Here is a 19,123-nt window from a genome sequence, read left to right on the forward strand (position 1 = left end):
ATGCCTGCCGTGCAAACTTCAGGAAAGTTGTGATGGGGTTCTGTCTGTTTTTTTCAAAGAAATACTTTAAGTGTCTGTTAAAATCGAATATGTTCTGTGTTGTGGCAAGAAAAATATATTTCCCAGCAATGAATGTCAGTTTGACAAACTTTCTTTTTGTACCCATCGGGTGGAATTTTTATGCGGAAATTTAAGCCTTGCAATTTACATTTATTTGGAAATTTATTTTCTACAGAGATTACATAATTTTTCAAACTGTAAAATTCAGTACTCTAACAGTCCATTTACGTGTACTGTTCAAGAGAACCACACAAAATTATGTGCTTTTGTGTGATAATTAGTAACATGCTGCAGGATTGTTTATTGCAATAAAATAAACTAGTAGCATTTAAACAACACTTAAATAATTGTAAAAATAAATGTTATATAGCGTAAATTAAAAATTTCGTATGATTTTTACCTTGAATCTCTGTTTAAATATAGGGGTCGCAGAGACCCCACATCGTGGTATACGTTACAGAAAAGTCACCTCGCGGGTTAAGGTCTAGTTATGTACATTAGCCACCCGTAACCAACACGTGCAGTTATACTTCGTTAGTGGAGTCTTCTCCCGAAACAGGTGAGTACATCTATGAATTTCCCGCTTTTAGTTATTTACACAACAAATAAAAGACAAAATTCTTAATAATAGCTGTGTAATCCAAAATGCGACTGACGCTACACAAGAGTTTTTCACTACTGCGATTTGTCTTGAAAGTATGTTGCTGCTGTGATTCTTTGCAAATATGCATACAGTTAACATGGGCACTTCCTAAGCATAGAACGCCGCTCTCGAAAGAATTATCGCATTAGGGACACATTACAGACACTACGGAACAGTAGAATGAACACCCATCACGCCACGAGAAACAATGTCGACCTGTGGCCGTTACCCACATCGTCAGGTTCCTCACACAAGGCTTGTCAACCATGGAATTTTCTCTACATTTGCTCCGGAGTCAAAGTGATGTGTTGCGATCATGGAATCGGTTGCATTTGGCAGGCAATGTAGAATTTAAATCGCACAGGTCATCCACGTTCGAGAAGTGTACAGGATGATCGATATCTACGACATTTTAGCGATAGCAACTGTGAGTTGAATGCTCAAGAACTGAAATGGACTTTCGAAGATACTACAAGGCGTCATCGCATCGAACCGTTAGAAGAGGACTGAATGCCGCGAATCTCTGTTCCCGGCGACCAAGACGAGCCCCACGTCGTTACATTGTACACCACAACATCATTGACCCCGTTACAGATGGACGGGAAATTATGCAGAATGGACGCACGAGGATTGGTGCCGGGTATTGTTTGCAGACGACACTCGGATCTGACTGTACCACGATAAGGGCAAATAACTTGTTAGGAGACAACGTCGTAATGTAGTAATCCTCTATCTAATATATGTGGAACAAGGTGGTGGTGGGGGTATAGTCGAATGACATTCCTGTGTGGCATTATCATTATGTGAGGCGATTGAAGGCGTCTAATTTTTGATGGAAACCTCACTGCTCTTCGGGGCAGGGATGAGATTCTGAACAAATAGTGGGACAATATCTCCAATATTTTGGTGATAATTTCATATTGGCAGATGACAACTCGAGTTCTCATCGTGATGTTTTCTCAAACACGTCCCTTCAGCATGCTAGGATCACCAGACTTGACTGATCTGCCAATTCCTCAGACATAAGCCCAATGGAACGTCTGTGGAATCGATTGAAACAAGCTGTTTTTGGATGCAGACAACGACGACGCACTCTGGGCAACTTGTGTAGAATCACCATTGAAAAATTAGACAACCACTAATTTCATTAATGGTATGTCACGACGGATTCAAAGTCCCATCGGAGCAAGAGGACGTTCCACCACGTATTGGCGTTGCTCAGGAGTGTTCTAAAAAGCCTCCAGTGGGAAACTGATGTTTTTGTCTTGACACAAATGTTTGCTTTGTTACGATCTGATGCTCTGGTTACATTGCTAAGATTGCCACAAAGCCAAGTTTTCTTTTCTGTAGCATGAATTACGATATATGGGGTTGATGCAAAACTTTTGTTTACGTGTGTGTATTCAAATTCAGGTAAGTGATCCGCCAGTATAGCCCAGAGCGCTAACGCGCTGCTTCCTGGACTCGGGTAGACGCGCTGGCCCCGGATCGAATCCGCCCTGCGGATTAACGACGACGGCCGGTGTGCCGGCCAGCCTGGATGTGATTTTTAGGTGGTTTTTCACATCCTGCTAAGTGAATACTGGGCTGGTCCCTCGTCCCGCCTGAGTTACACGACTCACAGATATTTGAAACACATTCACACTATTTCACGATTTCCACTAGACACAGACAGCTGGGGTACACTAATTACGTCCTGGAGGGGGAGTGGGGGAGGTATTGGTACGGGGTGGCCGCAGGAACCATGGCCAGCCCCGCGGGACAAGGCGCAAGCGATAGAATTGAGGTAAGTATTAGCAGCGTATTGTTTCTATACTGAAACCAAAATAGAAATCAACTTGAAGATTTCGCTGGAGACTCGTTAACTCTAGGAATGTTACAATAAACCCTACCCTGAAGCCAGGTATCAGGCATCTACACAGTATGACAGTGTAACTCTATTTCAGGTTACATAATCCAGGTTAAGATGTTCGAACGTTTCTAGACTTCATGCCTTCGAAGAACGGTATTATCGCACCTATTGTTGGTGCGACGAAACCTTACTATATTGAAATGGCGTATTGCTTTCAGTCTGATATTTGCCTCGACTACGTAATCAATATGTTCGTAGTTCGTCATATCGTTGCAGTACAAACAAACAGTAAGCATCAAATATGGACACGGATTACGTATAGTGGCGCAAGCGGATGTCCCTCTCCAGCACAAAAACTGCTCCGTAAGGTATACACGCGCTCACAGCGGAGAGAGATATCCCGAGGTCAAGTTCCAAAACTCTGATATAGCGTAATGGGTTTGTGTTACAATGTGGAGCTTCCTGAGCGACGTATCTGAATGGACTTTTTTGTTGTCGCTATTGGGGTTTATCGAGCATTTGACATTTCCTGCCGGGCGACACTGATGAGATACATATAGCTCAGAATCAGTGTAGTCACTGCATGAGAAAGACAATGGTCCAGCTTTCATAATCGCTCTGTCGCTGCTGACTAACAGAAAGTGCTGTTGTAGTTGGCAACGTAGGATTCCATATTTCTTTGGATGTACATCGATATTCCGCAAGATACCTAGCGATGGTCGGAAGAGGCTGACTGTGCACCACTGTAATTTCGCCCACTCTCTGCCATTTCGAGAATGGAGTTTGAAAAGAAACACTGTACACAAATATCTGTATGAGCTCTAACTCCAGTGATTTTTTTTTTTTCGTCGTGGTCATTTCGCAAGAGGTATGCAGGAGGAGTTAATACGTTAGCCAATTCTTCTTCCAAAGGACGAGAGTGAGTAAATAAATAAGTCGCAATTTCACAGTAATAACATATCGTGTTAAATTTCGTGCCTATACATTTATGGAAGGTGGCAGCAAACGTCACATGGAACGTAGTTGCTACACAGAATTCCACGGCCAATGGTTGATGTCCTGCAGCCATACCAACAGAACAGGTGTGCTGTGTGTGTTCACCCGTCTAGAACAACGCTAGTTTTGTGAGCCGAGGGAGTGTCAGCAGAGCACGCTTATAGTGAAATTTCTCCCGTGTCTGGTCAGAATTTTCACGGAAATCTGTGGTCAATTGTATAAAAGAATTCAGCAAAGGACAAGAAAAAGTCAAAACCAAGGACCGTCCTGGTCTTCATGGTTATCCAGTGAAGGCACATCGCTTCCCCGTCTACAGATATTTCTTTACCTCCAGGCAATATCGGTCTTGTATGTTGCAGCAAATTGAGGCACCAAATGCAGCTGACACATATTGAGAGATCACTTGGCACCAAATGCAGCTGACACATATTGAGAGATCACTTGTTAGATGTGAACGCAGACACAGAAATTCTATGCTGCAGGCTTTTAACGCCTTATCGAATGATGAGTAAATGTTTAACTTTACAAGGGGAGTATGCAGAAAAGGAAGCAAAAAATTTCAGGCTGGTGCACTCAGTTCTGACGTCTCTATCCCAGTATTTATTGACTCATCCTCATATCGGAATTAATCAGCAGCTTCCCCCGCTATAACAGATGCCTTTATTGTAGCGACAAGGATGGGAGTTCGTTGAGGATCTCGAACATGATTTCGCACTTAGTAACGATTCCGTGACGAAAAGTGTCGATTTTCTTTCGATCTTCTCTATATCTTCTGTTAATCCAACTTTGATAGCGGCCCAGAGACGAAACGTGTCGATTTTCTTTCGATCTTCTCTATATCTTCTGTTAATCCTGCTTTGTTAGCGGCCCAGTTCCTACGATTTATTTTTCATAGCTTTAAGCTGGGATGTAATGGATATTAAATGATAATTAATTGAAACCCTCAGCTGCCGACAGGGTGTTGTTGATATACGTCGATGGGGACAGCTGAAAATGCGTATTAGGTACATTACGTATGTAGATTGTGGACAGTTTTGAATGTGGGTCTCACGGGAAGCGTGCAAGGGATAAGTCCCTGATGTCGCTCGATTCATCTGTGTCCTCGGTGGCTGAGATGGTTAGAGCGTCTGTCATGTAAGTAGAAGATCCCGGGTTCGAGTCCCGATCGGGGCACGCATTTTCAGCTGTCTCCATCGAGGTGTATCAACAACACAAGTCGGCAGCTGAGGGTTTTAGTTAATTATCATTAATCCTAGAGAAGCTGCACGGTCATCAATGGTATCTGTTCTTTCGAGAGCAGTTACTATCTTCATATATAGTAATGGATTTTTTCAAAACTATTATTTTATTAATTTACACAGTTTAGCATACGTTGTGTGTGAATTTAATCGTGACAGCAGCTTTAGAAATGCCTTTAAATTGTTAAACTGATTAACTATGCGCTTTCGGCCACTCCCACCTCTTCCGATATTTGGGAAACTGCTTGCTTCAGCGGAATTTTTGTCAGTGTGTAGGCTGTTTTATTTCGATATCTTTGGCTGACATCTGTATCTCTGCCTGAAATCCATATATTTGTCGGAAAACTTCCTTGGATGTGGTTTATTTACGTTTTGACAACACTGATAGATATTAGTAGGTGGAAGGTTGAATTCTCAAAACTTTACGTGGAAGTCAAGATTTATGCGTAATGGATGATGGAAAAACTGTATTTAGGAATCTGAGGTTCCTTGGAAATCGGTTTACCAACAAAAAGGAAGCGGCTCGAAATGAAGAACATAAGCTCAAAGTTTCAGCATAGAAACTTGGGACAGGAGAACTAAACAGGTGTGCGAATGATGTCGATATGGATTCCACTAGCTTCAGACTTATTGATTTACAGCTTCTCTCCCAAGCAACAAAGTTTTAATGCTCATGTGTTAGCTGCAAAAATGCAGAATGCACGAGTGCTGTTGAAGAAAGAAGTGTGGGAATAGCTAGCGTTTTTAAAATTAATTTCTAATGTGTGTGCTATGAATTTTCATTTTATTCCTTCAAAGAAACTGACACTGTTAGCTACGAAAGCAATTGTAGGTTAGCATATGATCTGATATGCTTTGGGCAGGGCGGAGAAGATACCTCCATCCTGAGAAAGGTTTGAAAAAATAAATACAGAAATGTTTGATGCTGTATGCGATACTGCCAAGGTTTCTATGAAAAAAGGAGTGGGAGAATTGGTGGAAATAAACAGAAAAGAAATAGATCGTGGGGTAGAAATTCATGACTGTGAATCTCCTACAAATGTTACTGGCCTGAGTGTGTAGATGGGACCTGGATGAAAAGGGCTAACGCATCTCTGTATGGAGTTGCATCTGTTATTGGTATTGACTCAGGTAGAGTTGTAGATGTAGGAATTATGTCTAACTACTTCCACCAGTGTGCAACAAGGAAAATGTCCAACAATGAAAACAGTGAGAAGCTGTGGCAAGAAAAGCATGCAGTGGCGTGCTCTACAAATTATAGTGGTTCAAGTGCGGGCAAGGAGGCTGCTACAGTTGTGAGGATGTTCTCCGTATCTGAAGACCACTCTGGTGTTAGATATATTAAATAGGTTGGTGACGGGGACTCCTTTTGTTCAAAGTTGGAACAGATAAATATCCGTACAGTACAACAAGATATAAGTTGGAATTTGTTGCCCACATCCAAAAGAGGCTTGATGATAGGCTTCGTCACTCGCCGAAAAAGGAGAAAGATGAAGTATTTGAGGACGGAAAACAACTAGAAGGAAAAGGAAGGATTACTCTGAAAGGAACTGATTGTCTTCAATATTTTATGGGAGAGCTATCAGGAGAAATACATAATTTAGAGGCATTTATTTACACAAACTATACACTGACCAAACACCAATGCACAATCTGTTTCCAGAACACGATTGGTGTAAGTTCAACAGCATAAATGAGACCTATTCACATAAACACTCATTGCCAGAACCTGTTATGAATGGAATTACGACCACATTCAGGTTTCCTGCAAACTCCGATTTATTGACAAAGTGTCTTCATGGAAAGGCACAAAATACAAATGAAAGCCTTAATAATTTAATTTGGATGAGATGTTCAAAAAGGACATTCCGTGGACCAGAAGTTTTATGTCACAGTAACGGAAATAATGGTAGAATTGAAGTGCTGAAGAGAATTGGTACAGATCCTGGTGTGTTGATATCAGAAGCATTGTACACCATCGACGAGAGCTGGGTCAAGAAAGCTAACAGATCAGTGTCTTTTGCAAATACAGGCCAGACAGATTCGAAGAGGAGAGAAGAGAAAGCTGGAGGATGTGGAGTAGCAGGATGAAGGGTTTTAAAATTGAAGTAAGCTTATTACATGTAGAAGTATGAGAAGAAAATCTTTGAATCTCATTTGAAGCCTTTTCTCGAAAAGTATGTACGGTAATTCTATGAAAGTTTCCGGAACTATTCACGACGTGTTGCTGTCTTCCTGGAGCTAAGAAATACGTGATCCTGCAATTACGTTCTCCTATCTAGATGATTGTATGTAGAAAAAAAACAGTTAATTTTGGATGGGCCAAATTGAAAACTCTGCTAATGATACAATTTGTACCATAAATTAATAACTGTAGTTCAGCGGTCTTATAATCTTCTCAGGACACTACAATAAAATTTTCAGAGTAACTGTATGATTAGAATTCGAGTAATGGCTTTATACAAAAAAGATAATAGAGATAAAAAATTCAAATTTCTGGCAAAATATTACTCCTGCATATTTTATTATTTTTTCCCGGTAAAACACAGATCGTTTACTTTATACATGCAAAATGTTATATTTGTACATTAATAAATATGGGCGTAATGATTTCTTAAATAAATGTTTACATTTTCCGTTACAGCACCCCCTAAACGCATAGTTATTCACTTTGTCATTCTTCAGACATAGCAAATTCCACACTTCTTATACTCCTGTTTCCGAACAAGTAGAAGCCCGGTGTAAAATCCGGGCTGCAGAGGCCGTGACGAAGACGCTACCGGACATTCAACGTAGGCTATAGAGGTTGTCCATTAGTCTGTCAATAGCAACTCAATGTTTCACAGTTATCTCTTGTTTGTCAGCTCGAGATTACGCACTCTGTCTTGGAAATAAGCCATCCATAGATATTGTAAGCTAACATGAATAGGCAGCCGAGTATCAGCTCATCAAGTGACATTTTCTCGACTCTTTCGTAAATCATACACATTTGAAAAATGATTCAGTCAAAGAGTTTCGTATCGGAAAAATGGGAGAATTATACCATCATTCTCGTAGAGCGATGCTGATAGCTTCATAATGTCGTAGGACATATTTGCACTATTGCCAGTATTACTGTAAATCTCTTCTTCTCCAGTACGATTCGATACCTCCAAGTCTGTTGTTTCATCTACCCATCAATCTACAGTCTTCTCTTGTAAAACATATCTAAAAGGCTTCTATTCGGTTCTTGTCTGAACTGCTGATCATCCATGTTTCACTTCCGTAAACACCAGATAAATACAACCATAAAAAATTTGCTAACATTTAAACTAATATTTTTTGAGTGGTTTCTTGCTATTGACAGTCTGCATTTTAAACGACCAGTCAAATGAAAACAAGACACACAGAAAAAGGACAGTAACCTTTTTATTGAAGTTGTGTAGCTTAATTTCAGTCTTTTGCAACTGTAGTAAGAGTACTATCGAAACCAAACGCCTTTCTATGTATTCTAAAGCGTCTGTAGTGGCTACTGTCACAATACGATTTCCTCTCCTACAGTTCCAGTTTGTTATGATTATGCAACCTGGTAGACTACAAGCCTGTCCCACTCCGTTCGAGCTATCGCTTAACTAGCAAGATTTTTGACTATTATAATTTCAGTCTGATTTCTGTACAAGTTGTAAATAATCTTTAGCTACCAGCAATTCTATTCCTGCTGTCTTCACAAATGCGGAGAGTTTACTCTGGTCAACACCGTCAACAGCTTTCTCTAAATCTCCGAAATGGTGTAAACTTAAGTCTGCTTTTCTTCAACGTGTCTTCTAAGATAAGTCGTAGGGTCAGTATCGTCATGCATGTTCCATTGTTTCTCCGGACCCCACACTGATACACCCCGAGCTCTGCTTCTACGTGATTTTTCCATCCTTCTGTACATTATTCTTGACAATATTTTGCTACCACGGCTTACTAAACTTATGGTTTGCTTGTATTAACACCTCTCAACACCATCTTCTGCGTAATTGCTATTATTACGTTTTTCCTGAAGACTGAGGGGGTATTGTTTGACTCATACATCTTGCACTCCATTTGGATAAATTTTGTTACGGCCGTCGCTCCCAATGATTCTGAGACAATGTTATCTGTTTCATGGGCCCTGTTTCAACTTAGATCTTTCGGTCTGTCTCAAAGTCTCCTTGTACGATGGTGTCTCCCATCTCATCGTCAGCTACTTCCTCTTCTTTAACACTGTCTTCAAATTTGTTTCCCTCATATTGACTCCATATATTGCTTTCACCTTGCAGCTTGCCCTCCTTTCCTTGGTAGTAGCTTGTCGATTGCGCCCTAAATATTCATTCAGCTGCTTTTCTATTCTCTGTAGGTCTCTTTAATTTTTCGAGACCTGACATCTACATAGTCCAGTCATTAACGTACAATAATATCTCACTGACGTACAACAATCACTCAGTGACGGCAGCTTGCAGAACTAGCAGTGAAGGGTGCATAACGCATGTCGGAGCAATCAGAAAAACACTACAGCCGTCGTCTTAATTAGGAATCGAAGCTGTTTATCTGACGCCCTAGAGGGCATAATGATTGGTTTTGGAGTCTAGGGTGGAAACGTTTCTGAAACTGCCAAGTTTCTAAACTGTTCGCATGCCACTGTACTTGAAGTATACCGTAAATGGCAAATAACACTATTCAAAACCGGAGGAAAGCAATTCTGATGCACCACGCTCCTTAGATGACAAGGATGAACAACGGCGACGTGCAGCTGTTGAACAACTGACCACCCAAATGAACCAAGGGACTACTAACAGTGTCTCCCCAACGAACGATCAGCGAATGTTGCTGCGTACGGGCCTCCGAAGCAGGTGCATGGATGATGAACTCATGCTGAATGTTGTTCATCGGTGATGAAAGCTGGAATTGGCGCTCCAATAACACAATTGGTAGTCCACTATGTGGTGACATGGGGCATTTCCAGATGAGTTAAGTCTTATGCTCCATTGCACAGAAGGCCGTTGCCGGGCATGGCGTGAAAAGTCTGAAAGCAAACACCTCAAAACCACCGTCGTAAAGTTCCAGGCCGGGGGACGAGACACAATGGTCTGGAGAATGTTTTCGTGGTATTCCTGAGAGCCCACATCATTCTAGATGGCACAATGGATGAACTCAAATCTGCTTCTATCCGTGAGAACTATGACACCCCAACATGCAGCTTCTTTTTCCTCGGCACGATGGACAATGCAACATGTCACAGCTGCTGCACCAGGGTGGGTTTACCGTACTTCCCTGATCACAAAATCTACCAGATTCGTGATCTGTGGGGGATCCTTGATCGGGCTACTCGAGCCACGTATCATCAACCGAGTAAAATATCTCATCTGGCCGCGGTCCTGGAGTCAGCATGGCTCCACATTCCTGTCGGCACGTTCCAGAACCTCACTGACCCTTCCTTCACATCACGCAGCGCTTTCCGCTGAGCAAGGTGGCTTTTCAGGCTTTTGGCAGGCGGTCACACTACTGTCAGTGGACAATCTATGTTTCCCCTATTTACGCATCTCCCTACAGTTTTGCATTTGTCTTCGGACATTCCCACTTAAACATTTTGCACTTTTTGCCAATAGCACTTTTAGGCGACTGTATTCTCTTTCATCTGGCTCATTTGCTGCATTTTTATATTACCAGTTTTTATCAATTAAATTCAATATCTCCTGCTTTAAAATGCCTTGCTTGTTTACTTCCGTGGTCCCTCTGCTGCCTTTTCTATTTGATCTCTCAAATATACCTTTTTCACTTCTTTTGCATTCCTTACCCCTGTTTCAGCTCATCCTATCTTGATTGTGCCTCTGAAGCAACCTAAAGCAACAAAAGCGCGATAACGGATCCCATGTCCTTACGTTAGTTTATTTACGCAGTTTCTTCAGTTCCAAGCTACAGTTCATAAGCAAAAAATTATGGTCAGAGGCAGATCTGCTCCCTGAAATGTCTTGGAGTTCAAAATGCGATTTCGAAATCTCTGTTGAAACGTTATGTAATCAAATTTAAACATTCCAGTGTCGTTATGTTTCTTCTAAGACAGGACTAATTTATGCTCTGAGCAAAATTCTACGATGTTGCTACCTCTGTTATTCTTTTAGTTCAAGCGACGTTCTCCTATTATTTTTCCTTCTCCTTCTTTCCCTAGTATCGAATATCAGTCACCCATCACAATTAAATTGTCGTCTCCATTAGCCATATGAATACTTTTCTGTATCTCATCATACATTTTGTCAATCTCATCATCTTTTGTAGAGGTGCTTACTAGTGGAAAAGCTTATGATACAAGGGTGGGTGTTTGCTACATGTCTATCTTGGCTATGATGACGCATTTACTATGCCGTTCATCGTACATTAGTCATTTTCTTATTCAGTTTTAGGCCTACTCCTGCTCTGTACCTGTATGGTTTTGTGTACATTACCCTTTTCTGACTTGACCTAAGGTCTTATTCTTACACCAACCACACTTCGCTTACTCTCGATATATCTAACTTCAACTCATCAATTTCTTTTTAATTCTTTAAGCTACCTACTGGGATCTAAAATTCCATACCTCATCCCCACAACATCAGTTTTTTATCCTCATCAAGACGAATTCTATAGTAGTCCCTGCCTGGAGAGTTCAATTTGAGACTATTTTACCTCCAGAATTTTTTGGTCTAGAGGATGCCGTAATCATTAACCTGTATGATAGAGTTTCGGGCTCTCGGGGAAAATAATGAGTGCAGTTTTCCCTTACTTTCTACTATTGGCAGTACCAACACAGCAAGGCCATGTTGGCTGATGTTACAAGATAAGATGAGTCAACTATTCAGACTGTTACCAATGCAACCCATGAAAACGCTGCTGCTTCGGGAAACGCAGGTGTGTCTGGGCTTTCTGCAAATAACCTACTACCGTAGTGCACCAGTGGCACGGCTGCCTGAGCCTTTGAGGTATGTGAGCCTCCCCACCTCAGCATGTTCGATGGTTCATGGAACAGTTCTTTATTCTTATGATACGTGGTAAACGAAGCACAACAGAATGCCAAGGAAAAATAAAAAAACAGCAAAAACCACCAAGAGATTTTAAATGGGCTCATGATAGGACAAATGCAGGAGAACTCACTCACACGAGCACACACACACACATATTGAGCACTTCCGACATACATTACGCTGTTAAGTCGCTAAGTCACTGTATTCCAAGTAAATGTGATGAAATTTTATTAAAATGTCGTCTGGTATGTGCTTGCAGTGTTTGTTCTTTCACATACGAGGGCTATTCGGAAAATAAGGCCCGATCAGGCGAGAAATGGTAACCACAGTGAGAATCCTATGATCCTTTTCACATATGTGGTGGGTAGTGTGTCTAGTATAACAGTCCATAGCGTCACATGGCTCTTCTCAGTTCTAACCGCACAGTGAGCATGTAAACATGCCTAGAAAATAGTGTCTCCCACCTTGTAAGCGGGCCTGGTGAGAAATTAGGCCTGATGTTATGCAACCCACATGACTATGAAGCGTTCCCTTCTTCATGTCAGTTCTCAGCTAGTATCTAGGAGGTGCAGAAGAGGTTGTTGCAGCGTTTATGATGGGGAAATTTGATCACCCACAATACAGCCTGTAATTGAACCGGAGACAACATTCTGGCACAGAGAACGAGCTGTAGGCGAGCATAGAAAATTGGCGGAAAGCACTGGCGGCTGCCTTCTATAACCAGGGTCTTTGAAAGTGGGTACAATGCTACGACAGATGTCTGTGTGGAGAAGTAATTTGAAGGTGTAACTAACTGTTGGAAATAAAACATATTTCCTTTTCGCGACCGATCGTATCTTACTTTCCGATTAGCCTTCGTAATATTCAAGGAAACATAAATGCTGATTTTCTTAGACGTTTTCCAGTACAGTTTAACTTCACCAAACATCATTTTATGGAAGAAAATCTAATACATTATGTTCCACATTAGAAAAATATAACTGACGTTGTTGACTGGTTAACATGCAAGGTCGCGGCGCGTTAATATGAACCCCCTCCTATGTTTGACGTCAGCGCGTAGTATACACTGAGAGAAGGCAGGTTGCTGCACTAGCAACGGATAATATAAAGCATGCCTGGACGACACGGAAAGCAGTGCTGTCGTTGTCACATTGTGCAAAATGAGCGATTTATGTGAAGCCCGAAAAGGCATGATCATTGGATTTCGGGAAAAGAGTGGAAGCACATTCAAAACGATTAAGTTTATAAACTGTTCGCGTGCCGCCGTGGTGAAAGTATACCGTAAATGGCGAAATGGCGCTGTCCAAAACTGAGACCGAAGCACCTGGGGTTCACTAAGGGCCAAAAATGGCAAGGGCGAATGACGGCTGCGGAGATGTGTACACGCATAGAGACCTGCAACTGTCAAGCAACTACAGATACGAACAATGTCTGCTCAACGACATATCAGTGAGCGTTGTTGCGTATGGGCGTTCACAGAAAGCGCTTGGATCATACTCCCAAGCTGACTGATGTTCATCGGCGACGAAGACTGGAATTTGCGAGCCAGTACCGCAAAGTGGCGACAGATGGTTTTCTTAGATGACTCACTTTTTACGCTCCGTCGGAAAAAGAGAACAAAAAAATGGCTCTGAGCACTATGGGACTTAACATCTGTGGTCATCAGTCCCCTAGAACTTAGAACTACTTAAACCTAACTAACCTAAGGACATCACACACTTCCATGCCAGAGGCAGGATTCGAACCTGCGACCTTAGCAGTCGCGCGGGTCCGGACTGAGCGCCTAGATCGGCGAGACCACCGCGCCGGCAAAAGAAAACAACTTGCCACTTGGAGGGGTCCATGACGGAAGAGGTATAATTATGGCCTGGGGAATAAATTTCGTCGCATTCAGTCGGTGATGCCTTAATTCTGAAGACACGGTTGATCAACACAACCATGCACCTATCCTTCACAACTATACCCACCACTACATGCAGACTGTTTTCCGCAGCACGATGGCATCTACCAGCGCCCCAGTGCGACACGTCACACTCCTCGGCAGTGTATTGGCGTGGTTCGGGTGAGTGTAGCGTACAACACTGTCCACTACACTCCCCAGATATAAATAGCATATGTGAGACCACCTCGGTTGGGTTGTTCACGCCATGGGTCCTCAGCCGATATATCGAGCGCAGTTGACCACGGCACTAGAATCAGCATGACTTCACATTCCAGTTGGTATCTTGCAGAACCTAACTGACTCTCTTCTGAACATCCTGCCGTGATGTCCGCTGCAAAAGTGGCTTTTTAGAGATGGTCACGTTAATGTTACTTCGTTACTATCGATTTTAGTGCGACCTGAAGTTACGGAACACCAGGATGGGTAACGTCTTATTCTTATCTACATGAGAAACATACGTAATTAAAGTAGTTACTAAGGAAGAGAATCTGCAGAAATTGACAATGTTATTACTGCCTGTCAAGCATTTCCAATGCCGCCCTACAACACCTACAAGGTGACCATCATCAGACTCCACAGGGCAAGAAACAACGAAATGTGTAATCAAAATCATTCTGTTCCACGTTGTACTCAAGTAAAAGTAATTAGCGTTTCCCTGCACCACAAAACTAAGTTAAGAGCATAGAGATCTATAGATCTACTGGGCGATTATAATTAAGGTTAAACTTTCAAAACGCTGTAGAGATAACACCACTGGTCTCAATGAAAAATTTCAACGGAGTATTATAAGAGAAGGTGGAAAACATATGGCAGAGGAAAAAAATGTGCGAAAATTGATCAACAAATGGCGCTGTATGTATCAGAATACGTAAATGAAAACACCTGTCATGAGCACGAACCGTTGAAGTTGGCATAAACACGCCGGGTGCAGGGCATTTTCTCTTTTCGCGTCCGCTATGACTATCTCAATACAGGACAGCGCTCTGGTGGTAAAGTTGTATTACAAGAATGATGACTGCGCACACGTCGCTCTGCAGAAGTTCCGGACACTGAAGGGTTTGAAAAAAAGGCTTTTTCCCGATGACTGTCGTGGGTCTGGAGACAATGATTCGGAAATTCGAAAAGACGTGTTCTTTGGTGTACAATCTGGTAGAGGGAGGAAACGAATTGATCCGACGTCAATGGAAGCAGTGGCCACAGCAATGCAGAAGTAGACGAGTGGCGGTGTGCAAACGTGTAGTGCACGAAGAATTGGACACACCCGCATGCACGGTGCGTAAAATCCTACGAAACATTCGTCTTTGCTATCCATTCTAAATTACCCACGTGTACTACTTGCTTCCTGTTGACCTGCCAACAAGAGAGACCTTTGCTTTAGGATTTATTGCTCACATGTAAGTGGACAATGACCGGCCGTGGAGGATTTGGTGGACAGACGAACCCCACGCTCATCTGACACGATATGTCAATACACTGAATTGTCGAATATGGGTAACGGAAAATTCACAAGCAAATCAACCAGAACCACTTCATCCTGAAAAGGTCACTGTGTGCCGCGGGTTTACGGCTTGATTTATCAAGGGGCCGTATTGTTTCGAAGAGACAGCTGCTTCCGGTCCTGTGACCTGTACCGTCACTGGTAAGCGTTAGGGGTGTCTTTTGCGTAACGACGTCATTCCAGCTCTCCAACAACGTGGACATGTGGATGGGACCATTTATATGCAAGATGGCAGACATACGCACATTGCAGATCCAGTTAAGCAGCTACTAAGCGCCATTTCGTAAATGCTAGAATTATTAGCCGCCATTTCCCTACAGCCTGGCCATCGCGATCACCTGACCTTAATCCGTGTGATTTCTGGCTGTGGGGCTATCTGAAGAATGTGGTGTTCAGTGTTTCGATTGCACACTTAGCTGCATTGAAGGCACGTACTGCGCAACCCTTTCTGAAAGTGACCACGGAAACACTTCGATCAGTTGTGGAACATGCTGTTTCTCGGTTTCAACTTGTTGCAGAAAACGTTGGACAGCATATTGAACATGTTTTGCGCCAGTCACACGGAACTTAATAATCCGATTCAATTTTGAGTCAAGCTTTTTGTGCTGTTTTCGGCGTGAGGACAATTAAAAACCGATGTGAGTAAAGCCTTTGATGAGGTTCTTGGCCTCTGGACCACCAAAAACCGATTTTTCCCATCAGATGTGACATGACCTTGCGTGTAAGACTGGATTACGTAACTAAGAGTATTGCACCTGTACATCAATGTACACCGAGTAGTAAAGTTTAACATCACACCTTAAGCATTGTTGTATAACTCATTTGTCATGTGGGAGTCGACCACTAATAAATTATGATGCTTACAGTGGCATTTGCTGCTAAATTTTGGAACTATTTGCTTTTCTTATGCCATACGTTTTCCCCCTTCTCCGATAATATTCCGTTGAAATTTGCCGTCGTTCTGACAAGTGATGTTTTCCTGCAGCGTTTTGATAGTTTAACTTTCATTATAATCACCCCGTATATTAAATATTAAAATTAGCCAATAGCATGGAAAAACGTTGAAACTATAAAAACTATATGGTTTGAACTTACAGGTAGCAACTTACCATTAGAACATTACTTTCTTATTTCATATGATCGGGGAAGAAGATAAGATAACTAAAAATATATCAATAGTACAGCACAGAGCACAAAAAATTTAAATATGTTCAGGAGAGAACAAGTGCACACACACTGTGTCTGTGTGTGTGTGTGTGTGTGTGTGTGTGTGTGTGTGTGTGTGTGTGTGTATGTGTATGTGTATGTGTGCGAGGCGTTTGGGGTATAAGCCGAGATATTGTGATCATTGGTATTCTAATACATACCCACTTCACTTTGTTAGCCCGCATCTCGTGGTCGTGCGGTTGCGTTCTCGCTTCCCACGCCTGGGTTCCTGGGTTCGATTCCCGGCAGGGTCAGGGATTTTCTCTGCCTCGTGATGGCTGGGTGTTGTGTGATGTCCTTAGGTTTAAGTAGATCTAAGTTATAGGGGACTGATGTCTACAGTAGTTAAGTCCCATAGTGCTCAGAGCCATTTTGTTCAGTTTGTTAGTTCTTTTTTCTCTATGTCTAAAAGTCCTCTTGCAAATATGTTAAATAATTTTCTTCCTGATGTTTTCATCATCGACATAACTTCACCACTAAGTGGACGACACCTGTCAGTATAGAATCACAATATCAGCTTGCACGTGACCACACTTCAAGAGTTTACCTGCTGCCCAGGGGAAAATAAGAACTGGTGGCTTGATATTGACACATATACTCGGAGGTACTAACCAACCTAAAAACGTACAACTCTTGAAAGCCATAATTATTAGTCTGTGAATGAAGTAAATGCTAATGTTACGCTGTTCATTAGACAGTCCTCAGTAATGAATAAAAAATATCAGCACTTATAACCCTCGGCTGGTCCCGGCAGAGGTTCGAGTCCTCCCTCGGGCATGGATGTGTTTGCTTGTCCTTAGGATAATTTAGGAAGTGTGTAAGCTTACGGACTGATGACCTTAGCAGTTAAGTCCCATAAGATTTCACACACATTTGAACATTTATAACCCTCACACCTGTACATGGAAATAGTCAACACTTCCATAGGTAAATGGCTTCATCAAAAGGAAGAAAACTGATATAATAAATCAGGAAGATAAACAAAGAAGCATTAATAATAGTGTTAATAAAGAAAACGTAAGCTACAGGGAAGAGAGTAAACAGCTACAGAATATGGAAAAAGGACACAGAAATGTTCATAAACATAAAAGAATACATAAATAAAACAAAGATACGTTTCAGAATACATTGTTAAAGAAATAAATTCTGATCCTGTTAATAGAGTCCAAATGAAACAAAAAACACTGAAAATGTAAATGTCTCAGCCACAAAAAAAAGTCAACACCACAAATACTCCGAAATTCCGTAATAGCAATAGCCCCATAAGCCTAGTTATCAGTTCCAGTAGCCCTCCTACACACCACATTGCAAAGTCCACTTCCTAACATTTAGCTGCACATTAATAAATAGATAAGATCGGATGTATATAAAATTCCTCCGAATTAAGGCACAATATTTAAGATATATAGATCTAACATGTTAGAAACTGATGTCTTTTGATGCCCAAAATATATACGCATTAATCGCACACAGTAACACAATAAACACCACATAAAAGCAACTGGAAAGAAACCCTAATTCACCAAATACCAGTACAAGAAACTGATACAAGTTATGAAAGTAACCACTTGAGCAAAACTAAATTCAGTTTAACAACTTATACACATAAAAAGGAAGGCCTCCGAGCAAAAGCCCAATCTCATTCATACCAGCAAACATCTTAATAAATGACATTGATAATATCATTTGTGAAGAATTAACACGAAGTTCAAATATAACGCCTTGTAGTGTTCTGTACTTCGTTTTTCAACTCATGTGACTGTGCCAGTCAATAAAGCACTTAAACACTATTTACTATGCTCGTTAGCTTTGTTTGGAAACGTCATTCCAATGGAAGAGTACATAAATGATGAAGAAATATGTAAATAAATTTTAGCATATGTAGAATGAAGGTTTAAGTGGTGTGAGGGGTAAATTATTAACCACTCCTGTGTTATTACAAAGTTACTATTTATTTCCACACAGAAATAACAAATTAATTCCGATAGAAAGGTCTGACGAAGTCGGCAATCCTACTTGTTTACAAAAATCGTGATATGGCTGGAAACCCACTGTAATACAAGCTGGCGACTGTCTTTCCATTTGTAGTATGTGCCACTTTTGGCGAAGTGTTTGCTCTGAGTTTCCTTAAAATAGTGCTCCAATTGCTGAATTCCAGTTGCACGGACAAGTGATGTCACACTTTAACGACAGCTTTACCCAGGTTCTCGCCCCTGAGCATACCGATGAAAGCCTCTGGCGTGTTCTCAAAGCCCTCTGTGACCGTCTCCCTGTATTTGAGTTTTCCCTCCTTGATCCACTGTGCCATCTCCTTGAACGCCTTGTCCCACTGGCCGAGCCACCGGGTCACAATGAAGCCCTCCATCTTGAGCTCCTTCCTGACCATGTGCATCTGGACGACGGGCGCCATGGCCACCTTGGTGGCGTTGTAGGTGGAAATGCAGCCACACACGGATATGCGGCCGCGGTGCCGCATGTTGGCAATCACCGCACTGCTCTGCTCTCCTCCCACGTTGTCGAAGTAGATGTCGACGCCATTTGGGGCAGCCTCCTTCAGCGCCTTCTCCACGTTCACTGTCTTATAGTTGAAGGCGTGGTCGAAACCTAGCTCCTCCTTCAGCCACTTGACCTGCAGATAGGATGCAACATAGAAAGCAAATTATTTACATGTAATAAAAGGAGAAATTCAT

At 41.9% G+C, this 19,123-nt stretch overlaps 1 protein-coding gene across 1 annotated transcript in view; it reads right to left on the reverse strand.

The window, feature by feature from the left end:
* Positions 1-18,366: 18,366 nt before the first annotated feature.
* Positions 18,367-19,123, reverse strand: part of LOC126282154 (prostaglandin reductase 1-like) — a 32,022-nt gene continuing 31,265 nt past the window's right edge. The window contains exon 3 of the mRNA XM_049981673.1: positions 18,367-19,062. Coding sequence (XP_049837630.1) covers positions 18,610-19,062 — 453 coding nt within the window. The 3' untranslated portion in view covers positions 18,367-18,609. The remainder of the gene's footprint in view (positions 19,063-19,123) is intronic.

The sequence above is a fragment of the Schistocerca gregaria genome, chromosome 1, assembly GCF_023897955.1.
Source record: "Schistocerca gregaria isolate iqSchGreg1 chromosome 1, iqSchGreg1.2, whole genome shotgun sequence".
Taxonomy (NCBI): domain Eukaryota; kingdom Metazoa; phylum Arthropoda; class Insecta; order Orthoptera; family Acrididae; genus Schistocerca; species Schistocerca gregaria.